Source organism: Oryzias latipes, chromosome 15, assembly GCF_002234675.1.
Source record: "Oryzias latipes chromosome 15, ASM223467v1".
Taxonomy (NCBI): Eukaryota; Metazoa; Chordata; class Actinopteri; order Beloniformes; family Adrianichthyidae; genus Oryzias; species Oryzias latipes.
The window spans coordinates 17,052,504-17,067,273 of record NC_019873.2 but is presented as its reverse complement, the minus strand read 5'-3'; the positions used below and the strand labels follow the sequence as shown (position 1 = coordinate 17,067,273).

The 14,770-nt window shown below is 38.5% G+C and overlaps 2 protein-coding genes across 3 annotated transcripts in view; one reads left to right on the top strand and one right to left on the bottom strand.

Moving 5' to 3' along the window:
- Nucleotides 1-11,309, top strand: part of LOC101163433 (regulator of G-protein signaling 17) — a 36,750-nt gene extending 25,441 nt beyond the window's left edge. Inside the window, exons 4-7 of one of the 2 annotated variants that reach the window (XM_011484337.3) lie at nucleotides 3,007-3,081; nucleotides 3,192-3,423; nucleotides 3,732-3,796; nucleotides 3,871-11,309. In XM_011484337.3, the coding sequence (XP_011482639.1) occupies nucleotides 3,007-3,081; nucleotides 3,192-3,423; nucleotides 3,732-3,796; nucleotides 3,871-4,036 (538 nt within the window). In that variant the 3' untranslated portion in view covers nucleotides 4,037-11,309. Of the gene's footprint in view, nucleotides 1-3,006; nucleotides 3,082-3,191; nucleotides 3,424-3,731 lie in introns of both variants that reach the window. The other variant, XM_004077059.4, reaches the window with a different exon arrangement.
- A 1,458-nt stretch (nucleotides 11,310-12,767) lies between these two features.
- The window catches only part of pcnx2 (pecanex homolog 2), a 28,685-nt gene continuing 26,682 nt past the window's right edge, over nucleotides 12,768-14,770 (bottom strand). Inside the window, exons 38-40 of the mRNA XM_023963740.1 lie at nucleotides 13,588-13,662; nucleotides 13,265-13,441; nucleotides 12,768-13,164 (exon numbers count right to left, since the gene is read on the bottom strand). Of these exons, the coding sequence (XP_023819508.1) occupies nucleotides 12,991-13,164; nucleotides 13,265-13,441; nucleotides 13,588-13,662 (426 nt within the window). The 3' untranslated portion in view covers nucleotides 12,768-12,990. The remainder of the gene's footprint in view (nucleotides 13,165-13,264; nucleotides 13,442-13,587; nucleotides 13,663-14,770) is intronic.

The following is a 14,770-nucleotide window of genomic DNA, read 5'->3' as shown; positions in this document are numbered from 1 at the left end:
ATTCAAGAGATAAACATTTGTATAGTGGTCACTTGTTTATGGTGTAAGTAAAGTTCTATAAAGAACCTGTGACAGGTGAAATGCGCAATGTAGTTATTTTTATGTTTTAGAGTAGTTTCAGATGTTTAAGGCTGTAAAAAATCCTCACTATACTTTATAAATTTTTCTCAGACAGCCATGAACATTTTTACATTATTCTCTATTAATTAAACTCTCAAAGTTCAAACCTTCGTATAAGTGTCATCATTGTTGAATGAAAACTAGGATTTGCTAGTGATTTGAAGATTTATGTAGAATTGGCGAGGTGAACGTTTTATTATGGATAGGAGACATGACATGGAGGAGATTGATTGACAATGGTCTGCAGCCAATCAGGACCCAGAACACAATACACTGTAAAGAAAATAAAAGCATGCAAAGTTGCACTGAAAAAAATTGTGAATGAATTGCAATGTAGCGAGGGACCACTGTGTAGCACTACCTTGTTTAAAGCCCAAAGCGCTCACTACACTACACTGATGACTTTGATCTAATTGATCCGATGCTTTGGATTAAATGTCTTTTTGTGGTTGGTCCAAAGTAAATCTAAAATGAAGACTTTCTGAAGGAACTGTTTAGGCCAGTGTTTTTCAACCAGTGTGCCACTGTGGGAGATGGTCAAGTGTGCCGTGGAAAATTGCCCTCATTAACTGATCTAAAAACATTTCCCATCTCCAGGATTTCAGCTCTGTGTTCATCCAAACAGGCCCTGATAAAACACTGAGGAGTTAGGAATATAAAAGATCGTAAAATACTTTTTCTTTGCGTTTATTTTATTTTATTAAAGACATTTTGATAAGAATGACCGTACCGCGATTCAGCTGCAGCTCCGGCTGTATTTGGGAAAAGTCCCGACCCTTTGACTGTCTCCACCAATCATTCTTGAGGGGCTTAATCACATGTCATCAGTCTGACCAATCAGAAGTGGTTAAAGTCTTCACTTCCTTGTCCCGATTTAGCTCGTAAAGTCGCTCAGTTCTAACAAAAATACCAGCTAAAGCTCGTCTTTTGCGCTGTAGCTTTCCACAGAATCCGGTATCAGACCGTGGAACAAGTGAACAAAACAATGAAGCTCCGAAAACCGATCTCCGGCCGTTTTATGCACTACATCTCCCATGATGCATTGGGTTGTGAGAGTGACAGGGCACAAGGAGATCTGTCGTTAGACGTCTTGAAACCAACGAACACACATCAAACTATTTTTAAATCTTCTAACTTAACTTTTATTGAATCTTTTAGAAAAAAACAGCTGCAGTTTCCAGCTTTTTCTGCAACAATTATCTCAAAAATGCATGTGAGATTGTGGAGGGGCTGTAGATCAATACAGACTATGAGTTTCTCCTTCTTTTTTTAAATTTTTGGATGCTGGTGTGCCGCGGGATTTTTTTTAAGGTTAAAGTGTGCCGTGGCTCAGAAAAGGTTGAAAAATACTGGTTTAGGCATCACTGCATATTTAGGTGTCTTAACTGCACTCTTTTACCTTTTTTTTTTTGTTTGCCAACAGTCGCTGGAAAAAAGAATTTAAGAAACGCAAGGTCAACAAAAGTCAGTTTATTTAGATATTTAACTTAACTTTATTTATAAAACAAAGCATGCTGACAGTCTGAGTTAGCGTCATGCACCTTGTATTACAACAGCCATGTAATAAGTCACAAAGATTGGAATCAGCCCAACGGATCAACATCAAGTGATTACGCAACATTTATAAAAATATCTGTTCTTGCATTTCCATCTCTTTCAGACGAGATCAGGAACGGGGTTGTGTGGCTTTTTTTTATTTGCTGATACAGAGCTGTGGCTCTATATTTAAACCACATATCTCTCTTATCTGTTCCCCTCTGCTTTGCGCAGCTGCGCAGTGCAAATTCAGTTTTCAGTGGGCCTGCATGAAAAGACGAATCTGTTACTAAAGAGAAAAAAACATAAAGCAAACACTGTTGATGTCAGAGTTTTTTTTTTTTTGGTTTAGAATCCTCTGTGTTAACCAAACTGACAGTTCGAGTCGTTTTCAGACAAAAACTAGAACAAATAAACAATTATCAATCTGGATGTTTTTTTTCTCACTCTGTCACTGGTGCATGCTGTCAGTTTACACAGAATTGATCTGGGCTTCTGGTTAGAGTAATTTACTTGTCCAGCTTGATCATGTTGTGCAATATAGTGGGTTTATCTTGCAGCATACGAAAAAAGGAGACAACAAAAAGTCTGAGATTATTTAGTGTAACATTTAATTAATAAGATTGTCTATAAATATCTCTGACTGGGTTAGTGTTAGAGGCCAGTTAGAGCTGCTGAGGCCAAAGTGACATAATTATGTCATGTTTTGCATATCTTTTAGCGTTCTCCCAATATCTGTGGACAATTATCAAGACAAACTTTGTTCACTCCCTATGCATTGACCATATTGTTTCTTCTTTGTTGTGTTGTAGATTCATGATTTATTTTACATGTTTACATGCTGTTTTCTTCAGAAACTCCATTTGTGCTGAAAAATTACCTTAACGTTTTCGAAAACTGCAGAGATTATGAGATTCAAATCAGTTTTTCTGGCCTTTTTAACATGGTGAAAATTGTGTTTTTTGTGTTTTTAACATGTTCTTGTGGCATTTTTCTGATGATGTGGGACATAGTTTTTGGGAAACTAGGCTCAAATTTGCTTTTCTAAATATATTTTATTTCAAATGATTGTGAATGTGAAAAATATGTTTGTCAAAGAGCATATTTGGGATGTAGAAAAATATACTGGGTGGGCAACAAGGCTCCTGCTCCCCCTCATCCGTTCTTCTCCACTATCAGATCTCCAGTATTTTAGATTATCAAAAAAAGAACAGAGGTATTAAAAAAAAATAAACAAATGACCCCAGTCAAGCTAGTATGAAGAAGGAAATCAAGTAGTGGCATATTTTTGAAATTATTTTTCACTATAAGAAAACACAAATTTGTCAACTTCTCCTTTATCTAATACAGGAATGAAGAAAGAATGGAGAGGAATGAACGGCAAACCTGCACCATGATGGACAGTATTGACGCTGCTGACGAACAGTATGTGGAGCCGTTCTGCTGCCAGTATGATCTTGGTAGTGTGACCACCTTTGTAAGTTTGTTTTTTTTCCCCCTCACTCTTTTATCTTCCATACTACCTGTAACTGTAGACGCCCCAGTCTGGAGGAGTTGCTATCGTGGGCACGGAGCTTTGACATGATGCTGCGCTCCTTTGAGGGTCGGGAGATCTTCCGGGAGTTTCTACGCTCTGAGTACAGCGAGGACAACCTGCTTTTCTGGTTGGCCTGTGAAGAGTTGAAGAAGGAGACGAACCCCTCAGTAGTGGATGAGAAGGCAAGGATCATATACGAAGATTACGTCTCTATATTATCACCCAAAGAGGTAAGCTTCAAACATCTCGATCCTACACAGAAATAAGATGGGGAACAATAGAAACCAATTATTTTTCTTGCTGTTAAAAGCTTCTTTTGATTATGATAAAGGATTAAACAGCCCCGGCTTCAAACATGAAGTTCTTTTAACCTAAAGGTGAAAAGTAGGCAGAAAAAAGGCCAAAGACCTTTGACTAAATACCATGAAAAACCTGTGGTTAGTGATAAATGCCAATTTAATGTCAACCTAATCAGATGTTGTGGGCATTTCCCTTTACTTCTTGCCCTTAACAAAACTTGGCATCTCTGTTTCCTTAGGTGAGTCTGGACTCTTGTGTCAGGGAAGGAATAAACCAGAGCCTCGCGGAGCCCAGCAACGTAATGTATGAGGAGGCCCAACTCCAGATTTATACCCTGATGCACCGTGACTCCTTTCCCCGTTTCCTCAACTCCTCAGTTTACAGAGACCTCCTGGCCAGCAGGAGGCGCACCTGCCTCGACACTTAAACCTCTCCGTCTTTCGTCATCGCCATCGTACGCCAACGAAACCACTACTTAAAACTTTCAAGTTCTACAATGGTGCCAGAAGCTGGGTTTGGAAAATCTCTCGCTGTTGTGACTGACAAAAAAAAACGTATTGATATCCAAGATGGCTGGTTGGTGTTTTTATTTATATTTTTAAGCAATTTCTATCCAGTTGTCCACTGGAGCCAGGTCGGCCTTTGCTGGCTGCTTTTTGGTCGGTTTAAGACCATGAATGCTTGCCAGTGATTGTTTTGCTAACAATTTGTGCTGTTCGTTAGGGAAAAAATGACCGGAGGAGCTACAAATCAGTTTTTAACGGCCAACTGGATGGCCAGGTATTGGATAATTGTGGACTTCTCAGGTTCTGAGGACAGAAAGAAAGAAAGTGAGAGGCAGAAAGGACAAATTAAATGTTACCGTACTGTAATATTTAGACCTCATGCTTTTTACACTCGCTCTAATTCCTGCATTTACTCACTATATTTCCCAAATTATTTATTTATTTCCTTCTATCAAATTCTCCAGCTTCATCTAGCTGATTATATTTGTCCACCTTTGGAACATGAAGCCCGTGTGTTGGTGGGAAATAGGGCGTGTTGGCCCGGTAACCAGTAGAAACGCTGGCTCCGTTTGCAGCTCTCCTCTCCTATTCTCTATTCTGTCCGTCTATCTACACTGAAGCTTGATGATAAAAGCCGTGGACTGCAACCATTTTTATGAATATTGAAAGGTACTGACGGACGGTGGAGCCGCACTTTTGTCTGGCTACTTTCAGTGAAGGGAAAAAGTACACTTCTGCCAATTTTCACTTTACAGATTTTTACATTTTTTTAAATTGAGAAGATCTGCTTCAAAGGCAGCACCACTGACCCATTCTTCCAATCATGCATGGATCTATCCATCCATCCAATGGTCCGAGTACCTTCCTTTGTTTGGATTGTCTTACCGGGAGAAGTAAGGGCTAGAACTGTGGTTGGGCAGCTACGTCTATTTATTACTTGTGAACTCTAAATTCTCTCCACTAAGGAAATCGGAATGCCTTTATAAATAAGGAGAATGCACCACAGGCGCTGCTGGCTATTTTCTGGAAGGCAACCACAGTTTGATGATCAATCTCTACATCCCATCCTTACCCTCCACTTTGTTTAAAGTGCGACCATCACAGCCAGGCAAGCATGTGCGCTGGAGCAAAGAAAAACTCAAAATGACATTCATTTTTAGATTTTCACAAGAAGTAAAGCTGATTTGAGAATGTTAGCAAGAATCACAGTGAAAGGCTTTAGGTTGTGAAAATAGCATAACTGCCCTAATTTTTGACATCAGATATTCGTCATTTTGTCAACTTGGTGCCAAACATGACTTCAAAGACGCTGTGATTAGATGTTTGTTGGGATCCGTCAACAGGTCATTAAGTCAGAACTGTTCTGTTGTTAGGCTATTGGTTAGCTACTTCCTGTTCAAGACTCAGCAGTTTTTTATCCCAAAGCTGGAAAAGAGGGCTGGTATAATATTATTAACATGCTAGCATCCCAAACTAGTCAAGGAGTAGTAATAATACACACAAGCCTTTAAAAAAAATTCCAAATTTAGCATGCTAGCTGCTAGCATGCTTGAGCTAGTCGTGCTACCGTCCACTGCCAGCCCTCGCCCGCTCTGGTTGGTTTTTCTAACCTGACTTTGACAGCATGCGATGATCATGGTTATTTGTGTGTGAGGAAGATTTACTACACAAAAAAACAACTGACTTTTAAAGTTGTTTGTGTGTGTTGCTTTTTTTTTTTTGCCAAATGTCCTGCTAATTTGTGTAGCATTTTAAAAGACACGTTTTTTTGTTGATCATGGCGTGTTCATTTGAACATGTCCCTGGCCTGTGGATCTGCATAAAAAAGTGCATGATAACATGAAATGCCATTTTTGTTTTACGAGATGAGCCTTTTGTGTTCATTAGTTGCCATTTGAATTAAGTCCAACCGCATGGTCGGTTTGGTGGTTAGCTTGATGTTGTTGAAATTGCTAACTGATGAAGGCATCCACGTTGCTGCCTCCTTTAACAACCTGTAGTACTTGTGCCAAGTGTGGTTTGGAGAAAAATGGAGCGGATTCAGGACATTAAAGTGCAGCCGGTCAAGTGAAGTCAAGGGTGACAAATTTTAGTCAGTTTATACTGGAAACATCACTTTACCGCAGCGCCTTTTTTTTTTAAAAGATGCACAAGTTTTTTTGCTGCTGTTTTTTTTTTTTTTGTGTGTGTGTGTGTTCCTGGCCGCTTGCGTGTTTGCGTAGCATAAAAAATTATGGGCGAGACGAGTTTTTTCATCTTCATTACAGAAAATGACGTCTGGTTAAGGGGAAAAGTCGGCATGTAATCATGGGTGTTGGAGTTTTCCTCCAGATGCTACCAGTTGGGATTTTGGAACCAATATTCCACCTCATGTTTTTTAGAATTTTTAATACAAAATGATCAGTTTACACTTTAACAATGCAACTTTAGATGCAGACTTCACATTTACCTAACAGAGCTTGACTAATTATGCTTGGCTGCTTTAGAGCTGAACTTGCATGAGCCTAATTTGATCACTGGCAAAGAAATGAAGACGGGCAACAATAAAGACTCATTTCCACTTGTATTCCTCAGAACAGCTTTAATTTTCTGGAAATACAAGCATTAATAGGTTGCATTTAGGCATCTTTGTCTTTCTTCCGTCAACTAAGGAATCCTCCATGCTGAAGAATCTCTTCTTTGCTCAGTGCCGTCGTTTTTCCTCGTTGTCTATATTTCCATTATTATGAGAATGTTTAACCAATAACCAGATCATAAAATAATGGTGCAATCAAACCAAGTTTACATTTATAAATTGTGCGACACATGTACCGTCTAAAATGCTCTGAGGCGTTGAAAACCAGCAGCCAACAGATTTGAGGCTGGCTTTGGGCGTTTAGTTTAAAACTGGAAGCTGTTTTATTGGAAGGACACTTCGAGCAGACGCCCTGATTTTCTGCTTGGACCTTTCCTTCCTAATTTATTAAGACCTCAACGTAATGAAGACAAGTATGCAGTTGTTTGTTTTTAAATATGTGGACTCTTCTAGCAATGGCAATGTCATCACGGTTGACTGTATATGAGAATCTGACAGAGTAAGTGTGATGTCACCCATAGAAAATGGCTAACTTCAGGCTCCAATGAAATAAGTCAGTTCAGTTGCCAGGTTGGAACCAGAAACCGTCATTAAGCAGTGGTCAGTCCAAGTTGGTCTGAGTCAGTATATCTATGACAACCACTCTCGCCAACCAGGAATGAGTATGTTGGAAGGCCACACCCCTACCACTTGAAAGTGGTCTCTTGAGTTTCTGTGAAGTGCTTCACATGTTCAATAGGAAATCACATACTTTTATTAAGGCATCTGATTCTTCAGTTAATGACTTGAAGATCATGCTATACAGAAAAAAGAAAATAGCATGGAAACAATTTGGATTAACAAAAACGTGAAAAAAATGGTAGAAGAGCAAGGATGGTTATTCTGACAAATACTGACTGAGTAATAGCTGTTTATTAATCAACCGAAGTCTGGAATTTTAGTTTCTTGGAGCCAGCAGGCACTTCCTGTTTGGAATTCGAGGGGGAGGTCCTTAAAAACAGTCAATTGTCATCAGTGACTCAATTTTTTTTTGTTTTTTAATTTTCTTTGCATTGCCATGAATTCCAAGTGAGTGTCTCTTTAAAAATATGGCTGTGGTTTTATTGACCAAAAAAAAACTAAAATAAATGAAGAAACGACTATTGAGCTAACTTGTAGTGGCGGGAAGGAGGTCTGCAAAGCTTTGGCCTTACTGACACGTTTTTTTGATTTTTTTTTTCCTTTGTATTAAAAAAGAAAGACAAATGTCTTTATAGGCTTTTCACTACCTCTCATGTTGGTTAATTTATTTCACATCTAGTTCTCTACAAGTTGTTGGTAGATCTACTTGAAGTCTAACACTGTAAACAAAAATGTGCACAGAAAAATGATTACATATGACTGAAGGTGGGGGTAAGGGGAGGTTAAAAAGAGAGCTCGGCCTAGTTGACACGATTAATATATTTTTTTGTTTGTATGTATGTTTATTGTAAGTTGTATTCAGCTGAACTACATTTTGCGTCTCTATAAAGAATTCAGGAATCCACTGTCTAAGGGCTAATCCCATTTTTGCCTATGCAAATCTGTTACTTATGTAAAGCTGGGAAAGGACCGCGCCTTTCACCGGTTTTAGACGGACCGTGGTTTACATTGCCCTTTGCTGATATTCTTCAACCTTTTTCAGCAAAAATGAACGCTTATTTCTGTTTCCTAAAATATTATATAGAAATACACACACACACACACACACACATCTATATGTGTTTAAAAAAGGTAATACAGAGAAAGTATTTTATGCCTTTGTGATGATAAAAAAGAAATTATTGCTGAAAAGAAATGTGTTGTCTAACATTGTGTGCTGGGGTAGAGATAGATGGACATGGGACAGCTGTCATTTGTCATTCTACTGTGAACGTAGCTGAGCATGTGCGGCTTGCCAGTTTAAGGCGGATAAAATGGTTTATTTCGAATGAAATCGCATTAGAATCTCATCTGAAGCTTCAATCTAAACCTCAAGTCTGGATGATACTCAAGCAAAACTTTTAGAAAGATTTAAAAAGAGCGCGGTACATCCAGGATTTGTCCTTTGTCTTTTTTTTTTAGTTCATTTCTGAAGTTTGTGTGACTTCACATCTAAAAAAAAAAACACAAGCAGGAGAATAGTCAAAATGTCTAATGACCTTCACTTCTACTTGTTTCTTTCCGAAGTTACTCACTTCAAAGGGCTGAGTTCATGCAAACCTACAAACTAGCACGTTGGGTCCGTTTCGGGATGAGCACTAGCCATTCATGAGTTACGTTAATTCACTACTGAAATCAAAAGAGTGTCATAGTTTGTGGAAAAAAACGTTTGTTTCCCAGTACTCAGCAGGTCGCGTGTTTCCATTTCCTTTTTTGATGTAGCCACACCCACTCAGCCTGACACTGCTGACACTGTAGCATCAAAGTGGAGCAGATTTGTATCTTGGAGTTGTTACTATTTTTGTTTTTGTTAACTTTTTTCCCCGTTAATTTCAATTCTAATTCCCAAACTGCAATGTTTCCATTTTCTTTTCTTCTGCAATGCATCCCGACTGAAGAAAGACACTGAATATTGAGTAATACATCCTGGGTTAGATGTTGGATAAGGTGCCTCAATGCTTCACAACTGAACTCTTGGAAACATTAGTGTCCCTCCCAGCATAAATCCCCCCCTTGTACTGTCTGTTTGAAACCCCTCCCTTGGGGGGTTAGAATACTTTTGGGAAGGAATTTTTTTGAAGGTACTGCTTCAAGATGGTAATCGACAGATTTAGGCAATCACTTTTCTCTTTATTGATTTCGATGCCTAAGCCTCTTGGTTTTTGTCATGCTTTTGTAGATAGATCACAGACATTTGAAAATGATCTGTACGTGAAGAAAAAAAACAGTTAGTCACTTTAGACAAAGTGACAATTTTTCTATTCAGCATGCTTTGTGCTAAATAAATGAAATAATTCAGTTATTTGCTATAAACGATACTGTATGAGTATGTATTCAAGTACTGCAGTATGCAGACAATTAAAAGTATGAGAAACTCTTTTAAGAGGTTCATATTTTCTTTAAGTATGTTTGACTAGTATTGACGGTTATGAATATTTAATTCTTGCTTTGAGTGTCTCATGAATTGCCAGAGTTATTAAATGGCCCTCTTTGTATTCACAAACGATAGAGCATAGTTGGTATTTTCGCATGCATGACACGCAGAGACACTTTTCCAAAACAGCGCTGTTAAATCAGGAGTTTGGTGAGCCAAGTTTACCATTTTCACTGGAAGTTGAAACGACTTCAACTAAGATCTTGACTGTTTTATTTACAAGGCAGGTAGATGTAAACTTTGTGGTCACTCTCATGGCCAACATGAGTGTTTGGCATGATTGACTGATGTCAGATTTAAAATGCAGCTGTGATTTAAGAAAGAAGAAAAAAAAATAGCCCAAACTGTAGCCAGAGTATAAATTAACCCTAAACTTCAGTCAACTTATTTCAAATCAAACACTGTGCCCACACCCTTCAGGTACTAGCAGATTTGACGTTTTTTTGTTGTTTGTTTTTTGTTTTCAGAGGAACTTTATCATCTGTCCTGAAATGTAGCATTGACAAACTGATTTAACCTCATCTTCTTGCATAAGCAATGACGTTGTGCTTAGAGGCAGAGCCGGGACGCAGTCAAAAACCTTTGAAAATGTGTACATTGTCAGAAACAATATATGAACTATTGACGATTCCGTGTATGTTATTACACTTTGAAGGTAATTGTAGATTTAAAAAAAAAAGGATCGACTATTTCAAAGTGCCGCTAAAATGTTGTGGTTTGTGAGTACGTCTGTAGGAAAATGTGTGAAATTGGCACTTAGTGAAAATTCACCCAACAGCTACTTAGCTTCGATTTTACTACCCAGCAAAAAAAAGTGGAAATTGGTCATTTACTTTCAGTTCTATAAGCTTATTAAAACAATTGTCTTTGCTGGTGTAAACAGTAACCACTTCCTGTCAAAATTATGAGGAGGGATTTGGAGAATGTGAACCGTTTTTAGGCTAAAATTCGATTTTATTTACAAATTTGTTCAACCAATTTTGAGAACATCATGAGAATAGATTGATATTCCATGTGGCCAGAGACGATGTAGAGCTAACCGCTTTTGGATGAATCAAGTGTGCCAAATTTATTTTCCTCCTGGGTCGACACTGACGAGTCCAAGTCCAAACGATCTTTTGCACTTACAATGATCTAGAAGAAACATGTTTTGCTATTTGTCTTTTCACTTTGCTGCCATAGATCTGTGTCATCTCCTGAACCGTGCACATGTATTCTATTTATAAACATGTAACCCACAAACTTTATTAACAGTATAACTGATGTGAATGCCACGTGAATACACCCTAACTCGAACTGTAATTGCCACAAATGGCTGTTAGTTTTTGAAATTCTTTTTTTCTTTATTGTTGATTTTATGCCAAAAGGTACCGTCAGTTCCTTTTTTTTTTGTTTTAAAAGACGCAGAAATTGTTGTTTATTAGCCTGGAACTTTCTAGTCTCACAAGAAGCGTGCCCATGTTGTGGTACATTTAATCTATTTATCTTCTCTGTCTGTCTTTGTTTACATGAGGACATCTTGCATTAAGAGAGGACTACAGTCTATGGTAACTGCCCTTGAATATCCGTAATTTAAATAGTGCTGCTAGAGAGAAATCTTAATGTAATACCTTAATAAATACTTAATAGATTTTTGCCAAATGTGATTGTGTCTTTCTTTGACGGTTGGCGCTTTCTGCTGACGTTGTGCACTTTCATTCCACAGTTGCCCAGCTGCACACCGTACTGTTAGGGTCAGAACAGGAACCGCCCCTGCAAGGAATCATTAGCTCACAGTGCCTAGTGGCTATGTTGTGTGTCTTTGCTACTGTGTCACGTATAAATAGTCATGTTTCTATAGACAGAAGGCCCTCATTTTTTAGAATATTTTATATCAAAAGTTCAGTTTAAAAGTCATTATTGCAAAAAATTTGGGTGAATATGGCAGCATGTAAATGAACCTACTATAAGGAAATTCTCAACCTTCGTGGTGTGAGGCTGTTCACTGGCTTACAATGTTTGCACAGATAAGAATTTGTTGATGGAAATAACTGCCATGCTCGCAAACCAAATACAAACGAGAACCTTGAGGATCCTCTTCACACGACAGTTGACTTTACAAAAGGTGGAAGCTTCTCCAGATCTGCGATCAGACTGAAGGCGGCATCCTTCATCTCCAGAGCTAAAACCAACTACACCTCCTCCTTAAAGCAGGGGTGTCCAACGTTTTGGCAAAGAGGAGGAGATTTGCTGAGGTGAAAATGTGTGAGGGCAAACCAACCGGGATACATTCTGTGTACCCTTATAGTTAAATGACATGCAAATGAACCATTTTAGGAAAATCCAATTACAATGGGATACTTGTGTTTCTTCACGTAGCATAAAGATATATATAAATACCAAAATAACTGAATTTTATATTTGAAGACCAGAAATAAAATGAAGAAAATGTCTGTCTGGAAAAAAAACTTGTCAACGTGAAATCTCGGTTCAAATGAAATTATTCACAAATAAATGCTCACTGTAAACTCCTACATTTAAATCATGCGAACAGGAAAGCAGCACAAATGGTTATCTTAGTCAAAAGTACAAACCATATAGGTTTTGATGACAGAAACAAAAAAATCTTTTTTTCTTGTTTGGCCCTTAAGGCTTCTGAGGGTCAAGTAGCAACAGGTTGTTGCCACGGCAACAACAGTAGCTCATTCTATGATTTAGTCAAACACAATTCATACACGCAGTTTTTAGGAGGTACTGGGGGTCTCATTTTATCAATTTAATGACAGGAACCTGTGGGCTGGTAGAAATTTGAATGCAGGCTGCATTTGGCCCACAGACCAGACTTTGGATAAGCCTGCTTTAAAAAATCTCAGGAAATTTGTAACTACAACTTTGAAATTGACTTTGGGAATATTTCTAGTATCTCGGTGGCTATGGCCTCTTCAGATCATGTGGACTGTTACCACGGCAGGTTAATGATCTCCAAACTTGCTTCAGTTTGGTTTGAGAAACAAGATCACTAACTTACAGATAATACGTTTTATTTGACTGTTCCAACCGAGAAGATTTCTGTGTTTAAATGTGTTGAGGTATTTCCAGAATACAAAACCAAAAAATCCCTTCAATTTAAAAATGCTTTTATTTTATCAACTGGATCCAGGACCACTTTTTCAGACTTTACATTCAGACAAGGAGGTGAGACCACATGCTGAGGGAAAGAAAAGAGGCCAGTTTTGTGTGCATGGGTGCTCTTTCGTACAATCTTGTATGCATGTGTGTTCGTTCTCAAGGAGTCCTTTCTACGACAGACTGAGGACACGCACATGTGCACGTCCCATGCCTTTCACACAGTCTTTTGATCGGTGGGTTCTGGGGCCGTCGTGGCAGAGGACGGGTCCTCCTGGGTCTTGTCTAATCCCTGGCTGTGGTTCTGGTCGCTTGACTGCATGCCGTCTTTCACAGTAACAGCGGCGGTGGAGTTGGTTGGGTCATTACTCTCGCAGGGGTCTGATGTCCACTGAGAAACACAAATATGGGGAGATTCTAGCAGTTCTGCACATATTGCTCCAAAACCAGATTTTTCTATCACCATAAATGCTTGTCGATTTGTGTCTCACCTGTGTGGCTCTGCTGCTGGACCTGTGTGACGGCCCCATGGCGATGTTGACACTGGACGACGACTGAGTGTCTGTGGTGTTTCCTCCTTCAGCGGCGGACAGTCCCGAAATGACCAGGCCGCTGGAGAAGCTGCGTTTCCCAAACAGGAGGCTGAGAGTGGAAGAAGATGAAGAAACCTGAAAAAAATAGAAGAGGCAAAAACTGAGCTGGTGCTTCAAAGACCACAGCACATCTCATATAGCAGAGTACTGACAAACTCATCCTAACAGTGTGCTGTCATGTTCCCCTGGTTGCAGAAATCCTATGGTAAGTAAATACCCACCTGACTGGAGCGATGTTGATGCTGGGCGGTCTGGAGCTGTGAGTTGTTACCTCCCGCTCCAGAAAGATGTGGGACCTGAAGGAAGAGATACTTGTACTTTTTTCATGTTGGCACACTGACCCCATATAAACATTCAAATTATATTTGATAAACGCATTTCTAAGACCCCTAGCTTATCATGATCCAAACTTTCCTTAAAAATCCATTGTATATAACTTGGTCCACGTTTTCTGCCCTGTAGTCCATCGTAATGCCACTAGGGGCAGTAGAAGGGCCTTTTCAAATTGGCTACTTTCATGAAATTTCAAACCCTTTTGGCAGAAGAGCTTTGCTAATTTTTTATTTTTTTTATTCTTAACTTGTTCTGTCCAATTAGCTTTGCTAATTTTCCAAACTGTATGTTGAGAATATATGGAGAGAAATTAGACTCAGTCGGATTTGTGCGTGCGTAATTCTTGATTTGTGCGTAAATTAGGATTTGTGTATGCATATTCTTGCTTTGTGCGTGCATAAATTAGGATTTGTGCATAAATTTGGATTTGTGCGTGATTTGTTAGTCACATAATACGTTTTGTGTATAAGTTAAAAAAATATAAAATTAAAAAAATACAAAATGCAATTTACGTATGCACAAATTAAGATTACAACAGCTTGAAACTACTTACACACACACATCTTTAAAAAACACGCACGAATCCCTAGTTACGCACACACGAAGCCAAAGTTACGCACGGATCTACCGTGAGACTGTTTTCACGTCTCACAAATTCGTCAAGCTGTTGTAATCTTAATTTGTGCATACGTAAATTGCATTTTGTATTTTTTTAATTTTATATTTTTTTAACTTATACACAAAACGTATTATGTGACTAACAAATCACGCACAAATCCAAATTTATGCACAAATCCTAATTTATGCACGCACAAAGCAAGAATATGCATACACAAATCCTAATTTACGCACAAATCAAGAATTACGCACGCACAAATCCGACTGAGTCTAATTTCTCTCCATAATAATACCTCATCTATTGTTATTCATATTAATGACTACTTGCTGTATTCAAACATGATGTATTTGTTTTTCATCAATTCTTAAGACTTACAGCATGTTAAAAACGTGTGGCTCAAAGTAGAGACAAGTGGGTAAATAAGGTGCTTTTTTTCCTTAACACTCATGTAA